Raw genomic sequence first — 23,376 nt, 5'->3', positions numbered from 1 at the left:
TATATTTTATTACCTGACTTTATAGAAATAAGTTTTTAAGATAATTTTTTTATTATTTTACAGTTTTAGATCTATTGAAAAGTTAAAAAGATAGTACAGAGTTCTTACGTACCTCTCACCCAGTTTCCGTTTCCCCTAATGTGATCCTACATTGCTATTATGGATTGAATTGTGTACCCCAAAATTCATATGTTGGAGTCCTAGTCCCCAGTACCTCAGAATGTGACCTTATCTGGAAACAGGGTTGTTGTATATGTAATTAAGGTCATAATTGAGTAGGGTGGGCCTCAATCCAATATGACTGGTATGCTTATAAAAGGGAAATTTGCAGATAGTCATGTACACAGGATAATGTCACATGAAGATTGGAGTTATGCTGCCACAAGCCAGAGAACTATCCGAAGCCAGAAAAGAAGCCTAGGATAGTTCCTTCCCTAGCACCTTCAGCAGGAGCATTGCCCTGCTGACCCCTTGATTTTAGACTTGCAGCCTTCAGAACTGTGAGACAATAAGTTTGTGTTGTTCAGACTCAAAGTCATCTCGGACTCATCTTGCTCATTCTCATTTCCAATCAACTTCCAAGTTCTGTCAAACGTTTCCTTAAAAGGATTCCCCCCTCCTTTTCTTTCTATTCCTACTGTTAATCCTCTGTACCTAATCACTCTTTAATCTCTCAACTGGTTCCTCTACAACCTCAACCACCGCATTTTGCCTCACATACTAATGCTAGCATATTATTTTTTAAATATATTAAAAAATTACATTGAAAAAGTTTTAGAGACTTTGTTTTGCCAATGGAATAAAGATTACACAAGACCACACAGTTAGAGAGACTTAAGGCTAGAACCCAGGATTTTTTTGTGCTTCAATTCTAACACTTTTTTTTACTAAAGCATACTGTGTCTTATAAATTCCAGCACAGGGATACATTATTTGTCCTATTTTATCTCTAAATGCTTTAGTTCTTTATACTTTGTTTTAACCTATAAGTTGCTTCAGTTTCTTTTGGAGGTAGAAGAGATCATAAAACTTGGAAATCAAAACAAATGTTGGTTAAAATAAAACTGCTGGTTTTACAAAAAAAATAAGTTTGTGTTGTTTAAGCCGTTTAATTTGTGGTACTTTGTTATGGCAGCCCTAGCAAACTGCCTACTATTCTTACTATGGTACACTTATCAAAACTGAGAATATTGGTTTCGTGGTTTGAATATTTGCCCGCTCCAAAACTCATTTTGAAATTTAATCCCCAGTGTGGATGTATTGAAAGGTAAGGCCTTTGGGAGGTGATTGGGTCACGAGGCCTCTGTCCTCACGAAGGATTAATCCATTAATTGATTAATGGGGTTATGGGAGTGAGACTGGTGGCTTTATAAGACAAGTAAGAGAGATCTGAGCTAGCATGCTTAGCTTCCTTGACATATGATGCCCTGTACCTCCTTGGGTCTCTGCAGAGTCCCCACCAGTAAGAAGGCCCTCACTAGATGTATCCTTTTGACTTTGGACATCAGCCTCCATAACTAAGGAAAAGAATAAATTCCTTTTTTTTTTTTTTTTTTTAACAAATTACACAGTTTCAGGTATTCTGGTGTGAGCAACAGAAACTTAACTAAGACAATTTGTATATTACTGTTAACTCCAGACTTTATTTGGATTTCACCAGTTTTTTTTCATTAATATTCTGTTCCAGAAATCAATGACACTGCATTCACTTGTCATGCTTTTTAGTTTCCTCTAGTCTGTGATAGTTTCTCAACTTATCTTTCCATATTTTTCATGCCCTTGACAATTTTAAGGAGTAGTGGTCAGGTAGCCTGTAGAATACCATCTCATCTGGGCTTGTCTGTTGTTTTTTTCATAATTAGGCTAGAGTTAAGGTTTTTGGCAAGAATATGACAGAGGAAAAGTGCCCTTCTAATCTCATCATATCAGGGAGTATTTGTGGGTTTTGACAAATGCATCAGGGAGTACATGGTATCTACATGACATCATTGGTAATGCTAACTTTTATCCTTTTGTGTAAGTGCCATTTATTGTTTTCCACTATAAAGTTACTATTTTTCCCTTTCGTGCTCTGCTTATTGAAAGCAAGTCAGTAAGTCCAGCCCAAACTCAAAAGGTGAGGGGACAAAGCTCTGTCTCTTGGAAGGGAGATAACTACATATGTCATTTAGAATTCTGCAAGGAAGATTATCTTTTCTCCTCCATTTATTTTTTCTGTGTGGACTCATGGATATTTATTCTTTGGGCTATCATCTAATATCAAATTATTGATTGCTTCATTGTTCCAGTTCTGGCCATTAGGAATTCCTTCATTTTGGCTTTTGTATTTCTTTCATATGACCCCATCCTTTTAATTTTTTTTTTTTTTGAACATTTCCTTTCTGGTGCTAGAAGGTGTGCTCTGGACTGATTTCGTGTTTTCCCTATCTTAGTGCTGTAATCAGCCTTTTCTCTAAGGAGCTCTGGTTGCCTTTATTGGAGAATTGCATTTGGAAATCAAGATCTAGACTCTGGGAGTGCTCTTTGCTGCTGAGTGTCATGGCTTTCTCTCAGAGGATAGAGCTAGGGTAATGTATGTATCTGTAATAGAATACATATACACTATGTACTTACCCATGTATTCATGCATATCTCTAATTGTTTCTGTACTTTTTCTGTATATGTGTATTAAACTAACATGAGTTCATAGTGATGTCTTTGTCTTTAATCCAGTACCATAGGTCAGGGTTCATTCTGTCTTTCCCTTCTTGTTCTATCTGTAACTCTACTCCTGACAGTGAGAGCCAGGCTCCGTTACTTACTAATTTAAACCTAGTATATATGCAAAGCAGTTGCAGAATTGTTACCTGCTCCCCGCTACCATGAAAAGCCATGTTGGTAGAGTACACTGTTGATGTACAGTTCCTTTATCATCCATACAGTTTTCAGTCATTTCACTGATTTCCAAAGTTAGTTAGCTTCCTTATCACCACAGTCACTTCACTGAGGTTATGTCATAATGTGTAATTCAGTTAGGTTCTGAGAAGGAAAAAATCCTGTTCCCCGCAACGACTAGACTCCCCTCTCAGCCAAGGGGACCCCAGAGAAAGCTTAAAAATGAGTTCCTGGCCAAGATGGAATGGGAGCTTGGACACACCTTGTAATACCTCCTCCCTTGTTAGCCACCATTAGGCTTTCTTCCCTAAGAGTTAAACAGAAGCCAGCTGAAATTTTCCCCTGCTGATTTCAAGCAACTACCTGACTATTGTTCCTTCTTTTTGCAGTTTTGACACAGCAACTGACCAGCATTCCTTCCTAATAAAAGACCACTGATGATGGAGTGGTTCTGGCCAGTCTATGTAGGGAGGCTGCACACAGTGGGCCTCCATTTCCTCTGCTTCATCTTTTGATGTATAGGGCCTAATTGTGATACATTTACTTGTTAAGTCTCCACCCCAGAGTTAACATGGCATGCATGTGCATACATGTTAGCTTACTATACATGCATGTGCCTCCTGTTCGTGAATATTCATAGCCCCTCCTGTAACCTGTTGAATATGTTTATGTAGCCAGCCAGTTCAGCATAAATTCCTGTTTCCCTCACTAGGAGTGCTTGCTCTTGGCTTCTGCCAGAGGCTGTGTTTCCCAGCCTGTGGGATGGTCAGCCTGCAGGCTGCAGCCCTTTAGGAGAAGTAAAGCTCTTTTCCAAATTTATGAATCTTCTGATTCTTCAGTTGACAGTTCATTTGTCATAGTCTGCATTCCATATTGGAATTCCCTGATATCCTAGGTAATTTTTTTCCTTTTTAAAAGATAGCTCATGCTATGGTTTGAATGTACGTGTCCCTCCAAAATTCGTATGTTGGAGCCTAATACCAAATGTGATGGTATTAAGAGGTGGGGCTTTTTGGGAAGTGGTAAGTCGTGAGCACCCCACTGTCATGGGATTAGTACTCTTATAAAAGAGGTTGAAGGGAGTCAACTAGTCCTCTTTGCCCTTTTCCTTCCTTGTGCCATGTGTGGACACACAGAACTCATGCAAAATGGGGTCTCACCAGGCACTGAATCTTGAACTTGAACTTGCCTTGATCTTGATCTTGAACTTCCTAGCCTCTGTAACTGTTAGAAATAAATTTCTGTTCTTTATAAATTACCCAGTTTAAGGCATTTTGCTGTAGCAGCAGGAATGGACTAAGACAGTTGTGTTTGTGATGTACATTTCTGTGAGTTTTGACAAATTTATAAATCATGTACCCACCACCCCAATACATGCAGAGGAGTTCCATTCCCCTAAAATTTTCCATGCTTCTCCTTTGTAGTCAGGCACTACTCCTTCCCCCAACTCCCTCTCCCTCCTCTGGGGATTGAGATTGACTGCCTTTTTAAATTTTCCTTTTCTTTTGTCCCCACTTCCTTTTCTTCAGCTGTTGTTGACAAACACTAAGGTCCTTAGGCTATGGTCTTGAAGTGCTTCTCTTTTGAGATGAAGACTTTTATTTAGTGGGCCTCTATTTCCTTCCCCCACTGGAATGAGACTTTATCAGAACCCTAGGGCTACAAGCTTGAGGGTTTTCCTTCCCCTCCCTGCAGATAAAGCCTTTTGTTCTGATGGGAGATAAAGGGAAAGGATTTAGCAGTGACCTCTGTTTCCCTCCTGAGCCAGCACCTCTGGCTCCAGTCATCCTAGCCTGGTTGGGTTCCAGGAGGACAGTTCAGCAAGAGAGTGGGAAATGTTAACTAAGATTAACATTTTAAGTTAATCTTTCTTATGACTTATGCCCCTGGTAAGCAGGGGTGGCTGCTTCACTTCCATTTCCAACATTCGTGTAGATTTCTCTTTTGACTAACTTACAGCCATTCAGACAGACATGTGTCTGATCTTTGACAAACCTGACTAATGGAGCAATGACAAAAGGATTCCTTATTCAGTAAATGGTGCTGGGATAACTGGCTAGCCAGATGCAGAGAATGGAAACCGGACCCCTTGCTTACACTATATACAAAAATTATCTCAAGATGAATTAAAGATTTAAATGTAAAACCCAAAGCTGTAAAAACCCTGGAAGACAACCTAGGCAGTATCATTCTTGACATAAGAACGGGCAAAGATTTCATGACGAAGACGCCAAAAACAATTGCAACAAAACCAAAAATTGACAAATGAGATCTAACTAAAGTAAAGAGCTTCTGGACAGCAAAAGAAACTATCAACAAACATACAACCTACAGAATGGGAGAAAATGCAAACTATGCATCTGACAAAGGTCCAATATCCAGCATCTATAAGAAACTTAAATTTATAAGAAAAAAACAACCCCATTAAAAAATGGGCAAAGTACATGAAAAAACACTTTTTAGAAGAAGATAGACATGCGGCCAACCACATATTAAAAAAAAAAAAGCTCAGTATCACTGATCATTAGAGAAATGCAAAACAAAACCATGATGAGATACCATCTCACACCAGTCAGAATGGCTATTGTTAAAAAGTCAAAAAATAACAGAAGCTGGTGAGGTTGTGCAGAAAAGGGAATGTGTATACACTGTTGATGAGCGTTTAAATTAGTTCCACCATTGTGGAAAGCGGTGTCGCGATTTAAAGAGCTAAAAACAGAACTGTCATTCGACCCAGCAGTTCCATTACTGGATGTATACCTAAGGGAATATAAATTGTACTACCATAAAGACTCATGCACACGTATGTTCACTGCAGGACTCTTCACAATAGCAAAGGCATGGAATCAACCTAAATGCTCATCAGTAGCAGATTGGATAAAGAAAACGTGATACATATGCACCATAGAATACTATACAGCCATAAAAAAGAAGAAGACTGTGTCCTTTGCAGGAACATGGAGGGATCTGGAGGCCATCATCCTTAGCAAACTAATGCAGGAACAGAAAACCAGATACTGCACATTCTCACTTATAAGTGGGAGCTAAATGATGTGAACACATGGACACAAAGAGGAAAACAACAGACACTGGGGCTTACTGGAGAGTTGAGGATAGGAGGAGGGAGAGGAGCAGAAAAAAATAACTGTTGGGTTCTAGGTTTATGTGACAGTCTGTACAACCAACCCCCATGACATGAATTTAACTATATAACAAACCTGCGCATGTACCCTGAACCTAAAATAAAAGTTAAAAAAACAAAAACAAAAACAAACCTTAACACTGTTTCCTAGCATTTAGAAAAATAAAAGCCATATGTATCTATCTGTGAAAAAAAAGTGTCAGACTGTTTCAGGTTCTGTAAGTTTATCCTTCCCCAGTATGTTTGTTTACTTATACTCAAGAATATATCAGATATGTGTGTGTGTGTGTATCAGACTTTGATCATTGTCAATGTGATTACAAAATATATCTTACTGTTGCTAAAGTTTTTATTTGAATTTCTCGTTACAGAAACTGAGAAATTCAAATGAAATTGAAAAGACACAACTTTTTCTGTTGTTTAAGAATTGTTCCTGTAACTTTAAGTGAATATAAATTATTTCTATTTTTATCTGATAATTTTAACAAAAATTAACTCCAATATTAAATATGCAACTTGATTTCATAAAGGAGAACTTAAACGTTATATAAATGTGTTGCTTAATGCAGTCAAAATATGTACTTCTAGGTTCTATTAGATTTTTGCTAATAAGTGTGCTGTTTAGTTTTAATTGGCATTCTCCAGTTAAAATTTTCCAATTTCAATTTTCAATTTTACATTGCACACTTTTCCCATGCGAGGTTTTAAGTGTTGCCTTTACATAAAGGAATGTGTTAAGAATGGTGGTGCCATCTTCAACAAACCTGACAAAAACAAGCAATGGGGAAAGGATTTCCTATTTAATAAATGGTGCTGGGAAAACCGGCTAGCCATATGCAGAAAACTGAAACTGGACCCCTTCCTTACATCTTATACAAAAATTAACTCAAGATGAATTAAAGACTTAAACGTAAAACCCAAAACAGTAAAAACCCTAGAAGAAAACTTAGGCAGTACCATTCAGGATATAGGCGTGGGCAAAGACTTCATAACTAAAACACCAAAAGCAATTGCAACAAAAGCCAAAATTGACAAATGGGATCTAATCAAACTAAAGAGCTTCTGCACCACAAAAGAAACTATCATCAGAGTGAACATGACCAGGCAATCTACAGAATGGGAGAAAAATTTTGCAATCTACCCATCTGACAAAGGTCTAATACCTAGAATCTCCAAGGAACTTAAATTTACAAGAAAAAAAAAAACCCATCAAAAAGTGGGAGAAGGATATGAACAGACTTCTCAAAAGACGACATGTATACGGCCAACTAACATGAAAAAAAGCTCATTATTACTGGTCATTGGAGAAATGCAAATCAAAACCTCAGTGAGATACCATCTCACGCAGTCAGCATGGCGATTATTAAAAAGTCAGGCAACAACAGATGCTGGTGAGGCTGCGGAGAAATGAGAACGCTTTTACGCTGTTGGTGGGAGTGTAAATTCAACCATTGTGGAAGACACTGTGGCGATTCCTCAAGGATCTAGAAGCAGAAATACTGTTTGACCCCACAATCCCATTTCTGGGTATATACCCAAAGGATTATAAGTCATTCTACTAGAAAGGCACATGTACACATATGTTTATTGCAGCACTATTTACAATAGCAAAGACTTGGAGCCAAACCAGGTGCCCATCAATAATAGACTGGATAAAGGAAATGTGGCACATATACACCATGGAATACTATGCAGCCATAAAAAAGAATGAGCTCCTGTCCTTTGCAGGGACATGGATAAAGCTGTAAACTATCATTCTCAGCAAACTAACACAGGGACAGAAAACCAAACACCATATGTTCTCACTGATAAGTGGGAGTTGAACAATGAGAACACACAGACACGGGGAAAGGAACATCACACACTGGGGCCTGTTGGGGGGTGGGGGGCAAGGGGAGGGAGAACTTTAGAACAAATACCTAATGCACGCAGGGTTTAAAACCTAGATGACAGGTTGATGGGTGCAGCAAACTGCCATGGCACATGTATACCTATGTAACAAACCTGCACATTCAGCACATGTATCCCAGAACTTAAAAAAAGAATAGTGATGCCATGAGCCCTGATGGTTGGGTATAGCAGAGTCCTGGGAAATCACAGTATAGTTAAAACTGTGTTCCTTACAGGTGTTTTATTAATACTGCAAAATACATAAGCAGTGAGACCTGGTGATTAAGTTATATTGTGCAAGGCTTTAAGTCAGTATACAGGAAACTTCTTCACAATTATTAAGTCTGTCATATTATAATCTGGCTGCAAACTACTTATTCTGCCTACCCTCTCACCACTCGTTTCCTCAGCCAGCCTTTGTTCCACTAATGTTTTAACATCTTAACATTTCCAAATAGTCATTGCTTATGGCTTAGCATGTGCTGTTTCCTTTGCCTGGAATTCTCACCTCCCCTTTTTCTTGGGATACATCAAGCCCCAACTCAAGTATCATCTTTGTTTTCAAGTTGACCATAGCTACAATAGTCAGAATTATTTGCCCTCTCTTATTCATCTTTGCTTTCTCAGTATGTAACATAGAACTTGATATACAGTAGTAAATTAAAATATTTAAGGGTATTTCAAAGTCCAAGAAATTCTAGACTGGGCTCTATATAATAAGTCAGCTTATTCAGTTAGCTCAGAAATAAAAATTTAGGAGGTGTGTATGATTTGCTTTGGAATTGTTCGTCTACATAATCTAAATAACTTCAGAAACTTATAAGGTGTACCTAGTTATTCTTTCCTTTAGTTACCATTAATATGCAAGATTTGCATTTGATATGTATATTTTGATGTTGGCTTGTGATAAAAACTTAAGAAATTTTGTCATAAAGTTATTCTTTGTTTATACAGAGAATGTCCAAGCACACAGATGCAGCAGAAGAGGTGCTATTGGGAAAAAAAGGTTGCGCGGGAGTCATAACACTAAACAGACCAAAGTTCCTCAATGCACTGACTCTTAATATGATTCGGCAGATTTATCCACAGCTAAAGGTTTGTAATTTTCTTATTGCAATTATATGGATTCTTTTCAAAGTATATCATAATAGGACATTTCTGGTATTTTCTCCCATAGAATCACATAATTCTCTGGGATATGCATCTAAGTAAGCCCCATTGATTCTTGAGGTTTCAGTGCTTCCCCTGTGCAGTTATTCTTGAGCATCCCTGGTGATAGGGAGCTCACTGCCTCCTGAGACAGACTCTGACTTTTATATAGCACTGATTTGTTTGCAAGTTTCTTTTTGTGTTCTGTCACTCTGTATTTCTCTGACCTTTAAACCAATGATACTGGTTCTGCCTCTGAGAGGATGAGTGTACAAATCGAATCTGCTTCCACCTGACGGCCTTTTCATTTGAAGACAGCTGCTTTTTTTTTTTTTTTTTTTTTTTTTTTTTTGAGACGGAGGAGTCTCACTCTGTCGCCCAGGCTGGAGTGCAGTGGCACCATCTCGGCTCACTGCAAGCTCCACCTCCCGGGTTCACGCCATTCTCCTGCCTCAGCCTCCTGAGTAGCTGGGACTACAGGCGCCCGCCACCACGCCCGGCTAATTTTTTGTATTTTTAGTAGAGACGGGGTTTCACCGTGTTAGCCAGGATGGTCTCGATCTCCTGACTTTGTGATCTGTCTGCCTCGGCCTCCCAAAGTGCTGGGATTACAGGCGTGAGCCACCGCACCCGGCCAGACAGCTGCTTTTAAACTGCCTGCTTTTTCTCAGAGAAGGCCGTAAACTTTCCTAAGTGAGCAGCATGGAATAGTAGAAAAACAGGACTTAAAGTCAGACTGTCTGGTTTGAAACGTGGATTTCTATGTATTAACAGTGTAGGCTGGGAAAGTTAATCTCTCCATACCTCAAATCTCCTCAGTTCTGAAATGGGGATGATGATATGTAAAGATTAAGTGAATAGTATATATAAGTACCTAATACAGTCTGCCATGTAGATGTTTAACAAATACTAGTTTTCCCCTGGCTACCAATTCCTTAATTCTTCTTTTGATGAGTCTGTCTTCCATTCTTATGTTTCTGTTTGAGATACCATTATAATATGTCCCAAAATGTGATACATAGAAATAAGCCAAATGTTGCAAATCAGAGTTGGACCAGAGTGGAAGAAATTAGAAATGTTCATGTTAGAATAACATCTCTATTAATGTAATTAATGTAGTCCGGTATTGCATGAACCTTTTGGACAATCACATCTGTCCAGCTACATCTTCCTTGTGCGTTACATATTTATTCTGTAGTACAGGTTGAACATCCTTAATTCAAAATGCTATAAAATTCAAAAACTCTTTAAGCATCAACATGATGCCACAAGTGGAAAATTCCACACCTGGCCTCATGATTGCTCGCAGTCAAAATACAAGTGCACAACACACTGTTTATTCAGGGTCCCTATGGGAAAAATTAATTACTTTCAGGCTATGTGTATAAGGTGTATATGAAACATAAAGGAATTCCCAAACCCCAGGATATCTCATATTGTATATGCAAATATTCTAAAATCTAAAAAAGTCTGAAACACTTTTGGTCCCAAGCATTTCAGATAAGGGATACTCAACCTGTATAGATTGATAGAACCCCTGTTAAGTTTTCTGTCTGTGGGTAACTAATTTTTCATTTCGTCCATTGTTCTGGACTTTCACATTTTCATCGGCTCTTGATTCTTTCATCCTACTTATTTATTAGCTGTCTTTACCAATCCCAAAGGACTTGGATTTTTTATATTATAAGTGGTTTCACTATGTTACTTACATATTAAGAGTAAGAGAGCCCTGTATCAGCACAGTAGAAAGGTTATTGCTATATTTATCAGCAGTCTTTGGGTTGATTTGTTCTCCAAATTTATACGTTTATATAACATATTATTATTATGCCCTTATTTGTTCATCTTGGTATCAAAGTTATGGCAAAGATTTCAGGTGCCATCTTGAAATTTGGATCACACAGTGTACTCATCTAGCAACATTTTTGAAATAGCCTCTACTTTATCTGGGAAAAGCATATGAAGTTCATTTGATAAGGAATGGGATGAGATTCGTTCTTCTGGATATCCCTTACAGAAGAATATGTACTGTCACACACACATATGTATATGAATATATGATTGAATATATGTGCATATGCATATAACTTTAATGAGTTTGTGTTTATAATATGCTTATACCATCTTCTGTTACATTTGAATAGAAGTGGGAACAAGATCCTGAAACTTTCCTGATCATTATAAAGGGAGCAGGAGGAAAGGCTTTCTGTGCCGGGGGTGATATCAGAGGTAAAGACTTTTCCCTTTCACCTGAATGCTCTTTCCCCCCACTAGAACTGATCAAGTATTGTCAAATTTTTGTAGTAATTTGTAATTTGCTTTACTTTTTAGAACTTTTTATTATAAAGTTAATACATTCTTAGGAAAAAGAAAAATTTAAAGACTTACTTTCTGCAGTTAGTATTAGCAAATGAGAATAGCTGATTTTTTTTTCTCACTACACAAATACCCATTTGAAATTTAAATATGTTGTCTCTCTCCCTGAATGATCACAAACAAAATGTCCAGTTAGGGTATATGGGTCCACTTTATATTTTAGAAGAGCTGATATTAAGCAGTTCTGTTGGTCTTATAACCTGACTATCTGGCCATGTTGACTTGCCATTCTTCAAATATGACATGCTCTCACGTATTTCCATAACTTTTCCTATGCTTCCCACTATTCATGATCCCAAAGCAACCATCTTCTATGTACTTATTTATAGCATTTATCCTGTTGCTATATATATATATATACACACACACAAAATATATATTACAAAATATATATTGTAAATATATTTTACGTGTTTAAACATGCTGAGATAAAAAGAGAAACTCTCTTTATTTTTCATAATTGTTCAGGTCAGTCTGTCTATACACATTTAAATGTTAAAGACAAAAGAGAAGAAATGTCTGTTCTCAGCATCAGTGTCATGTATTTATTATAATCACTATAATTGTCCATATTATATGTACAGTATATTGAAAACTTTTTACATTTTGTATCTTGTTTCTTGTGGATTTGGTAGGGTTCAGGGATGGTTTTTTTCTTTGTGTTTTAATTTTATATGTTTGTTTGTTTGTTGTATTAAGACAACAGTCTTTGGGCTTGTTCACCAAACTTACGTAAACCATTACCTTAGGAATAGGAAAAAAGCTGGATTCAGGACATAATTTCAAATACTTATTAATGAATTTTAAAATTGCAGTTTAATGAAAACTTTGGTTACTTAAACTGATCTGTTAACTGAATTGTTTTTGAATCTGTTGTTTTGCCTACAACATGCGTTATTTTATTTTATTTATTCATTTATTTATTTTTTTGAGACGGAGTTTCGCTCTTGTTGCACAGGCTGGAGTGCAGTCACGTGATCTCTGCTCGCTGCAACCTCCACCTCCCAGGTTCAAACAATTCTCCTGCCTCAGCTTCCCGAGTAGCTGAGATTACAGGTGCCTGCCAACATGCCCTGCTAATTTTTGTATTTTTAGTAGAGACAGGGTTTCACCATGTTGGCCAGGCTGGTCTTGAACTCCTGACCTCAGGCGATCCGCCTGCCTCGGCCTCCCAACAACATGCATATTTTTAAAATACTGTTTTTCAGCCTTGAATTAGCCTTTCGTCTGGCCTGTGATCGTCAGTTTACAGGTGGGCAGAGCTTTATGTATTGAGTTTATTAGCTTTTTCTGACTGAGCTATTTCTGCATATAGGCCTAATTTTATATTGATGTTTGGAAATAACAGCTACAAGTTGTAGAATTATTGTAGTTTACACATATAAAGCAGTGGATTCAAGTCCAGGAAATGTAATTTCTTGAAAGATTATAGTCCAAGACAATAAGTGGACACTCAGAAAATTTTCAAAAAATGATTGTGAAGGACATTTAATTTTAATTTAGATGGAACTAATTGATTAGAATAAAAATTAGATCAGAAAAAGATTTGAAGGAAATTTGAGAAGGTTTTTGAGGTAAAAGAGCTTCATTCCAAAGGCGATAAAACTTACATTCCTTTCCTTTTAGAATTGGTAAGCAGTGATAAGAGCTGAATAAAAGATGATAAACAAAGATAGTCATTTTTTGTTTGTTTGTTTGTTTAGGTATAAGTGAAACCTCAGAATGATAAAAGTAGGTGTCAGATCTTTCTTTTAAAAACCAGTAAAAGGACTGGGTGCAGAGGCTAACGCCTGTAATCTCAGCACTTTGGGAGGCCGAGGTGGGAGGATTGCCTGAGCTCAAGAGTTCGAGACCAGCCTGGGCAATGTGGTGAAACCCCGTCTCTACTAAAATACAAAAAAGAAAAATTAGCTGGGCATGGCGGCATGCGCCTATAGTCCCAGCTACTCGGGAGGCTGAGGCAGGAGAATTGCTTGAACCTGGGAGGTGGAGGTTGCAGTGAGCTGAGATCATGCCACTGCACTCCAGCCTGGTGACAGGGCAAGACTCCGTTTCAAAAACAAACACCCCAAAAAACCAGGGAAAGAAGTCGACATATGGAACATTTTGAAGGAAGAGATATCAGAATTCTAGAGTTAGGAGGCCCGAGCTGGCAGATCACCTGAGGTTGGGAGTTCGAGACCGGCCTGGCCAATATAGTGAAATCCCTATCTACTAAAAATACAAAAATTAGCCAGGCATGGTGGCACATGCCTGTAATCCCAACTACTTGGGAGGCTGAGGCAGGAGAATCACTTCAACCTGGGAGGTGGAGGTTGCAGTGAGCCAAGATTGTGCCACCGTACTCCAGCCTGGGCAACAAAGCGAGATTCTGTCTCAAAACAAACAAAAAACAAACAAGAGAATTCTAGAGTTAGTGTAAGAATTGGTAGACAACATTTTGTATGTAATACTTTCCCATAAAAGAGGAAACATATCTATGAAATGTTTAGTTTGTGTTTTAATAGATAAATCTCATAGGACTTAAAGACAAAGGCATATGAGTTGCAGTATATAGAAGAGGAAACTTTGATAGCAGTCTTGAGATTGACTGGAGGAGGAATATGGTAGGAGATGTGAACTCTGGGTAATAGAAGATTGCAATAGAAGTGAAACCATTTGATAGTGTTCACTATTCAGTAGATATTTACTGAGCATTTGTTTTTTAAGCCAGGCAGTGGTATGCTGTAGCAATGTCTTTGAGAATTTACATTTCTATCAATGTTAATAAATAAGAATGTCAGTATATTATTTACCTGTCTAGCCTCACCTTTTCCCTTTGCCCTTTAGTCTTTTAAAGCTGTTTGATTCTTGATTTTACTCTTCTTTCTTGACTTTGAGGCTTTGTAGGGTACTGCTTCCCCTAGTCAGAATTTTTCTTTCTGTCATTTTCTAGGAAATTCCTGTTTACCTTTTCCAACTTGGCTTAGGGTTACCTCTTCTAGGAAGCCTTCTTTTAATTAATTACACATCTCCTGCTCCCATTCTGACAGCACCCCAATCCTTACAGGACAAAGAATATGTTTTAGTATCAGTCTAAACTCCAGGACAGCCATCTTGTGTTGCTGTCTTTATTATCTGCAACACCTAAAACATTACTTGGTATGTAGTAGGTGCTCAATAAATGTTTTATGGGGGAAATGAATGTGGCAGAAATATTTAAGGACATGGGATACGTTGTAGCACTATACACACACGTATAATACATTTTGTATTAAGACATATTACCAAAGGAAATGTATGTCTAGCAAATGTTAATTTAAGTGCTAGAGAAAATAATCAAAAGAAAATGTAGCTTGTTGCAATATATTATTATTTTTTTTAAGGAGACAGGGTGTCACTCTTCTCTCCAGGCCAGAGTACAGTGGTGTGATCATGGCTCACTGTAGCCTCAATATCCTGGGCTCAAATGATCCTCCCGGCTCAGCCTCCTGAGCAGCTGGAACTACAGGCACGTGGCACTGCAGCCAGCTAATTAAACATTTTTTGTTGAGACAGAGTTTCACCAGGCTGGTCTCAAACTCCTGGCCTCAAGGAATCCTCCCACCTGGTTTCTCAAAGTGCTGCGATTACAGGTTTGAGCCACCATGCCCAGCCTATAATTTCTAATCTAACATTTTGTAAGAAGCATGGAAAACAAGAATAGGAATTTTTGCCTTGAAGCTTTGACATTGGACTATGGATCTGTGACTATAATATAATGTCTGTGGCAGGGGCAACTTCAAAACTTTTAACAAGTCATTTTAGAGTACTCCCTTCCCCCAGTATTTAATTATCATAATACTTTTGATCTAGTTGACAATGTTGACTATTAAATCTTTTTTTTTTATTTGTAATCTTTCCTTCCTAGTGATCTCAGAAGCTGAAAAGGCAAAACAGAAGATAGCTCCAGTTTTCTTCAGAGAAGAATATATGCTGAACAATGCTGTTGGTATGTGTATTCTGCTCAGAGCTTTGGAAATGGAATAAAGAAATGAGGTGGACAGTATGTACTTTGTTAAAAATGCGATCAATAGGCATCCTTACTTAAACTTTTAATACCATGTGCCAGGCATAAGTGAAGTTGATTAAACTATTCTAAGTGCTTATTTCAGAACAGTTACCCTTTAATGTTAGTAGGCTATACTTAACTGCTATTTGTTATAAAATCAATATGAGGCCAGGCATGGTGGCTCACGCCTGTAATCCCAGCAATTTGGGAGGCTGAGGTGGGTGGATCACCTGAGTTCAGGAGTTTGAGACCAGCCTGGCCAACGTGGTGAAACCCCGTCTCTACTAAAAATACAAAAATCAGCTGGGTGCGGTGGCAAGTGCCTGTAATCCCAGCTACTCGGGAGGCTGAGGCAGGAGAATCAGCTTGAACCTGGGAGGTGGAGGTTGCAGTGATTCGAGATTGCACCCCTGCACTCCAGCCTGGGCAACAAAGCGAGACTCCGTCTCAAAAATAAATCAATATGAAAATATGGATTTCTCATCATGTGGTAGCTTTCTTGGGGGAAAAAACTTGGGTTCCAGTTTTCTCTATAAAATGAAGTATAGTATCATTTCCTAATTCTTAGGAATAAAAATTTCTTTATATTCAAGGTTCTAGGTTTCATTGGAGGTGAAGCAGTACTTTTATCTAGCATGGAAGTTAAGATACAGGAAATAACATAATAAGTACTTGTGTACCCTCCAGCCCAGAATTAACAGACGTCAGTATTTTGTTTTTGCTTGATGATTTAAAATTTCTCCAAAAGAAATATAATACTGCAAGTTTGGAAGTTACATTTCAGTCCATTTTTTTGCTTTCCTCAGTGCCATTACTTTCCCCAGAAGCAACCATTTATCCCTCCTCAAAAACAACCATTGTCATTAATTTTTAGTGTATTCTCCCAGACCATATTTGACATTTTTACTAAATATTTATGAACTAAAAGATTTTAAGTTAGAATTTGATTGAATACATGATATTAACGTATTTTGACATATAGTTGGAAAAATAAATTCAGTTTTTGTCATGTGCCTTTTAGACAAATAAACATTTATATATTGGCATAAAAACATGAATTAATATCTAGTAGATTAAACACATGGGGATATATATGTTTTTCTAAAAATATGAATTGATGAAAATAATTACTAAGTGATGAAAAAAGCTGTATAATGATTTAACATTAAAGTATTTAAAATAGTAAAACATAAGTTTATTTTTATTTTATTATTTATTATTTATTTATCTTTTAAGAGAGAGTCTTGCCCTGTCACCCAGGCTGGAGTGCAGTGGTGCGATCTTGGCTCACTGCAGCCTCTGTCTCCCAGGTTCAAGTGATTCTCCTGCCTCAGCCACCTGAGTAGCTGGGATTACAGGCATGCACCACCACACCCTGCTAATTTTTGTATTTTAAGTAGAGACAGGTTTCACCCTGTTGGCCAGGCTGCTCTCGAACTCCTGACCCTAGGTGATCCATCTGCCCCAGCCTCCCAAAGTGCTGGGATTACAGACATGAGCCACGCACCTGGTGCGGTGTAAGTTTAAAGACAAAATAGAAATGCAGAGCATTGTATCATATTTTATACAGCAAAGTAGACAAATAGAGGCCGCTGCTTTTTAAGCTTTCCAATTCCTTTTGTTTTTTAGCTTTTATTTTAAGTTTGAACTAAAAGATTTTTACTTTGTGTTTAGAAATTTACATAAATACTATCTTACTGTGTAACCATTCCATAAATTGTTTTTAACAACATGGAATGTAACTGTTCTGTGGTATCCAATATTATGATTATATCCCACATTAATTATCTGTTCTACATTAATGGATATTTTAGCTTCCAGTAGTTACTAACATAGATAGTTGTACTCTAGTATGTGGTCCCTTATTTCCCATGTGCAAAAGTTTCTCCAGAAATAATATGTAGAATGGATAGATCATAGTGTTTATGCATCATTACTTTGTTTCCAAATTCTTTAAGATGCTTTTTCTACATGTCTTTTTTCTTGGCTGCTGTTGGACTTTGGATCTTCCATATGAATTTTAGAATTGTTTTATCTGGTTTCACAAAAGTTTCTACTGAGATTATGATTAGACTTAGAATGAATTATGGGTTAATTTGGAGGGAATTGACATCTTTGATATTGAATGTCAAAAAAAAGATAGGGTCTTGGTCTGTTGCCCAGGCTGGAGTGCAGTGGCATGATCACAGCTCACTGCAGCCTCAACCTCCTGTGCTTAAGTGATCAAGTGTTCCTCCCACCTCAGCTTTCTGAGCAGCTGGGAGCACAGGTGCCTGCCACCACACCTGGCTATACTTTTTTTAAGAGAGGGGGTTTTGCTGTATTGCTCAGGCTGGTCTCATACTGCTGACCTCAAGCAATCCTCCCACCTTGGCCTCCCAAAGAGGTTAGATTACAGGTGTCAGCCACCACACTGGGCCCTGGCTTTTGTTTAAAATCGAAGGTTAAGTTGTTAAATGATAATGAATAGATAGGATTGTGTTGGATTGACATTTAAAAATATGTATTTTATAAGCCATACATTTAGTCGTCTTTGGTGTTTCTTGCTAAAATTTCCTAGGGAAAATCTTGAGTATATATAATGTGGTTTTTTTTTTTAGAAAAAGGGAATGTATTTTAAACACTGTAACTAAAATTACAGCTCTGTTTCTTTCAGGTTCTTGCCAGAAACCTTATGTTGCACTTATTCATGGAATTACAATGGGTGGGGTAAGTAGACTTTTTACTCTGATCATTGTATGAGTGAGTTGTATTAAAAATAAGTTAATAATTATTAAACAGAAGTGAGCTGATGAATGTAATATAATAGAACTCATTGAAACATAATTGTGTGGATTTTGGATCCTGACAGATTTGAGATATAATATTTGCTTATAGCACTTTTAGACTATCCCAGCCCAAAAGAATATTTTATGTTCTTAGTTATGTTATATGGCCGGGCATGGTGCCTCACGTCAGTAATCCCAGCAGTTTGGGAGGCCAAGGTGGGCAGATCACTTGAGGTCAGGAGTTTGAGACCAGCCTGGCCTACATGGTGAAACCCTGCCTCTATTAAAAATACAAAAATTAGCTGAGCATGGTGGCACACACCTGTGATCTCAGCTACTCAGGAGGTTGAGGCATGATAATCGCTTGAACCCAGGAGGTGGAGCTTGCAGTGAGCTGAGATTGCACCACTGCACTCCAGCCTGGGTGACAAAGTGAGACTGTCTCAAAAACAAAAAAATATATGTATACACACACACACACACGTTATATGCTATTTTAACTTTTTGAATTAGCAAGTTTTTTTAAGCAATGGAAACTGATTGTGTTTTTATCTTTTAATATATAGAGCCTTTTTTCTACTTAAAAATAAACTGATTCTTTTCAGAAGCTTCAGAAGAAAAACTAGAATGTTGAGTTTTTTTTTTTTTTTTTTTTTTTAAATTCAGTATTAGAGATTTGGTTGCCTAAATTGTACCTGTTACTCAAAATTTCACCTTAGTGGAAGTGTTTGGATTCTTTTTGAAGTTCTCTGTAACTGCATTTCTGTCAGTTGACAAATATTCTGCCTCTGTGCTATTACACAGAAGTCTAAAATGTAACTGGCATTGATTAACTTGACCTGGAGTTAGAGAAAACATGAAATAATTACAAAACAATTGGTAAATTGTATGGTACTGACGAAGATTAGCCTTTGAAGAAGTGAGGGGTCAGAATTGGTCTTCATGGCAGGAAAGGGCTGCATGGAGAAGATGGTGAATTGAACTGAGCCTAGAAAGGTAGTGGAGGAGAGAAAAAATAATGTCTTTTCCTCACCGATTGCAGGGGTCATGGCCAATATCCATATAACAAAAGACAGATTGACAATAGAGAAGCGTAACAAATTTGTTTAATCAAAGTTTTACATGACATGGGAGCCTTCAGAAAAGAAGACCCAAAGACCCACAGATCCAGGAAAAACTGTTTTTGTGTGTAAGTTCAGTGAACAATGGACAGTCATATAGAAGTATGATTGGACAAAAACGGTATTATTCAGTAGTAATAAATGGGGGAACTTAGGCTTGTTTGTTGAGATTCTTCTTGGCCTCTGTGTGTAACATTCCTTTCCTCCAGGTATAGGATGGGGCCCTTGTCACATGAGGGTTTAATGACTTTCAAGTCCGGGTGTCATGGCTCATGCCTGTAATCCTAGCACTTTGGGAGGCTGAGGTGGGTAAATCGCTTGAGGCCAGGAGTTCGAGACCAGCTTGGGCAACATGGCGAAACCTCATCTCTACTAAAACTACAAAAATCAGTTGGGTGTGATGGTGTGCACCAGTAATCCCAGTGACTGGGGAGGCTGAGGCACGAGAATTGCTTGAACCCGGGAGGTTATAGTGAGCTGAGATCATGCCACTGCACTCCAGCCTGGGTGACAGAGTGAGACTCTGTTTCAGAAAACAAAACAAAACAAAAAGACATACTTTCAGAAGAGGTAGGTTAGAGAACTTCTTTACGGCCAGCTGTCCCACAGAAAGGCGGGGGGAGGTCACAGTGGCCTCCAAGTGGCCGTAGTTTGGGGTAGCATATCCTGAGCCGTGACAATAGGTAGGACATAGGTAGGTAGGGCCCAGGTAGGTAGAGCCTAGGTAGGTAGGTAGTATGAGGCCAAAAGGTGGAATTTTTGAAATTCCACCTGTTCAATGTTTTAAGGAACTTAACTATTCGGAATACAGGAGGTTCCCCCTTTGTTCTAGTAGAACCACCCTAAATAAGGACCGGGAATTGCTTAGATCTTGCACATCATTTTGGGAAGGGATTCTACTAGCAAGGGTGATCTGTACCTCTGCTTGGCAGAAACTGAGCGTGGGTTGGTTGTGCTTTAACCTGGGGAAAAGGAAAGCTCTCTGAGAAAAGTACTGCAGAGTAAGAGGAAAGGAAAGAATCTGAAGCATTGAAGGAAGAGCTGCCCTGTGAATGTGAAAGAAAACAGGAAAAAATGAAGACAAAAACAATGGGCATACCCAACAGCATGTAAAAATAAATGTGACCCCATTAAAACAGGAAAGAAATCCCATAAGGAGAGAGCAAACTCAGATGAAAGGGCTACAAGTTGAAAAAGGGAAACAGGAAACAGGGAGGATGACTGGGAACTAATACACAGTAGCAAAGCTGACATTTTATTTTAATGGCAGTAGATTAGAAAGAGATGAATTTAATATTACAGATAGTGAAGTATCTGTGGAGAACATACTTGAGAAACTCACAAAGCATTCAAAAAAATATATAAGTGATGAAAATGAATGTTTTGAGGTAATGACTATGAAAGAAAGTTACTGGGAACCCAACAAAGGAGTGATAAGTACTCCACTGAAAGTAAATCAGATACTTGGAACAGAAATGATGATCAGATATAATGAAATAAGACTTTAAGTAAAAACAAAAACTCCCAAACTCAGATATGTATAATTAAAGGAAACACGAAATTTCAGATAAGTGAAAAGAGACCCATACCTAGATAAAAGCTCAGGTAAATTTTTTAAAATTATAAGCCTTAAGAAAAAAAAGCTAACTGTGAGTAGTCAGGCCAAGGAATCAAGGTAAATGGGGTGATTAGTGATATACGTTATATACAGATTTCTTCAGATTTCTCTGTTACACAATGTGACAGAAGTCAATGGGTTGAGAAGTTGTGAAGTAGTTAGGATCCAAGAGTTTTCTCCCCAACTAAGTCGTTATTTAGTATAAATATAAAATAAAAATATTATCAGAAATGGTAAATATATTGCTGACATATTACTGAGAATATTTCAATAACTATTTGGTCTAGTTGACCAAGAGATCACTTAAAGTTATAACTCAAGACTCCTTCTGATATGAAAGGATTGGTAAGCTGCCCTTTGGTGCTATAAGTGGGCAGAACTTCCTTTTTTTTTTACAGAAGCCTGAGAATTATATTGCTCTAGCACATCATGCCTGAATGCACTGGCCATGTTCTTCAGTTCTGGGGCTTGTATAGGTTGGTATAATGTTTGTATATATTCCTCATATGTAACAACCAAGAATATTTATTTCAAAAGAAAAGACTGCAGTGAAACAGATCAAGATAATGTTGTCTTGAATAAATGAAGTAAAGATGCTGCTGATTCTTCATACTGGTCTGTGTTTTCAGTACTTAAAGAACATAAATAACTTTCAAATAAAGATATACTTTATATCAGCCTTTCTTAACCAGAACTCCACCAGAGGATTAAGTCTTAGTGCCCTAAAATGTTCTTGGGTTTGCCTAGAGAATCAGTCTCGAGGCTGGGGCCTAGCAGTCTGTTTGAACAAGCCAAGCTCTCCAAGTAATTCTGAGTCATGTTAATTTGAGAACTAGGGCTCTAAGCCATCCCTTGAATGTAATAAATTAGCTCCTATTTCTGTCCTGTGCTTCTCGAATGGTACTAGTTATGTACCATCCTTGGGAGAATTGAGAATATAATCACATCATTTGCAGTGATCTGTGGTTCAGATGAGGAACCCCTGAGAAAGTTTGTTTTATACTATATTTTATCAGCTCCCTTAAAAATATTGTGTCTTTTCTTCCATCAGGTATGCCCAACCACATGCATCCTTAAAGACTGAAGTTCTTCCCTCTTTTTTAATAGCCATAAATATTATGGATTGAGCATCTCTTGTCTGAAATGCTTAGGACGAGGAGTGTTTTGGATTTTGGAATATTTACAATATGTTATAAATAAAGTTTCAGTGCCGCAAAAGAAATAGCACTCGAATGTAACATTTTGTTTTTAATTCTCAGCAAGGAAATGTACTACTATAGAAGGGTGTGCCCTTACAGATGGAGCAATGGTGAGCATACACCTGGACAAGGGAGGCAAAGGAGTTCTTATTCTTGATGCACATGGCCCGTGCTGCTGTGTCATTCCCCTATTGGCTAGGGTTAGACCGCACAGGCTAAACTAATTCTGATTGGCTACTTTAAAGAGAGTGATGGGGTGAGTGGTTTGGCAGAAAAAATGGTTATGGCAGAGCAGTAAATTGGAATGAGTCAGGGTGGAGCAGGTAATCGAAAAAGGTTGCTTTATGAGGAAGTTAAGTTTAAAAGTAGAAGGCAAAGAATTGAACCTACTGACATTGATTCTTTGAAGAGAAATTTAGAACTCATATCTAACAAATCTTAAATCTAAAAATCTGAAATTGGAAGTGTTCCAAAATCTGAAATATTTGGAGCACCAACATGATACTCAAAGGAAATGCTCATTGGAGCATTTCAGATTTCAGAGTTCTGGATTCAGGATGCTCAACTTACACTACAATTAGATGTGATTTCTTCTTTCATTGAGTCAGTGCTTTCAGTCTGTACTCTAAATTTGGTGTTTGTACTTTATTGTTACTTTATATCTCATCTTCCCAACTGTATTAGATGGTCTGGAAAGGGCAAGGATTATCCTACCCTTTTTTTTTTTTTTTGGCCTTCCCGTAACAACTACGAATATACAGTTATAGAGAAATTTTTAAACAATTATACCCTAAATAATAAACATCTTGTATAGCCTTTGAAAGAGTAAACAACAGGCTGGAAGTGAACAGTCTCTTTTTTTTTAGTAGTGGGGTTTTGTATTTATCTTGGTTTGGAAGGCCACACTTTTCATGTCTGATTTACAGACTTCTGTGATTTGAGTATGGGTTGTCCCCACCAAAACCCATGTTGAGGTTTGTTTCCCAGTGTGGTGGTGTTGGGAGGTGGTGCCTTTAAGAGGTGATTATGTTGTTAAGATGGATTAGTATCTTTCTTGCAAGACTGGGTTAGTTCTTATGGGAATGGTTAGTTTCTGCGAGAGCAGGTTGTTGTAAAGTGAGGTTGCTTCCTATGTTTTGGGCTTTTTACATGTGCCTGGTACCTCTTCTATTTCTCTGCCGTGTTTTCATGTAACATAAGGCCCTCACT

The 23,376-nt window shown here is 37.8% G+C and overlaps 1 protein-coding gene across 3 annotated transcripts in view; it reads left to right on the top strand.

Moving 5' to 3' along the window:
• The window catches only part of HIBCH (3-hydroxyisobutyryl-CoA hydrolase), a 144,637-nt gene that overhangs the window by 43,198 nt on the left and 78,063 nt on the right, over nucleotides 1–23,376 (top strand). For all 3 annotated transcript variants that reach the window (XM_034954672.3, XM_008950606.5, XM_057301458.2), the window contains 4 exons: nucleotides 8,861–9,001; nucleotides 11,200–11,284; nucleotides 15,321–15,401; nucleotides 18,118–18,170. In XM_034954672.3, coding sequence (XP_034810563.2) covers nucleotides 8,861–9,001; nucleotides 11,200–11,284; nucleotides 15,321–15,401; nucleotides 18,118–18,170 — 360 coding nt within the window. The remainder of the gene's footprint in view (nucleotides 1–8,860; nucleotides 9,002–11,199; nucleotides 11,285–15,320; nucleotides 15,402–18,117; nucleotides 18,171–23,376) is intronic.

The sequence above is a fragment of the Pan paniscus genome, chromosome 13, assembly GCF_029289425.2.
Source record: "Pan paniscus chromosome 13, NHGRI_mPanPan1-v2.0_pri, whole genome shotgun sequence".
Lineage (NCBI taxonomy): Eukaryota > Metazoa > Chordata > Mammalia > Primates > Hominidae > Pan > Pan paniscus.
This window is presented reverse-complemented; position numbering and strand designations above follow the sequence as displayed.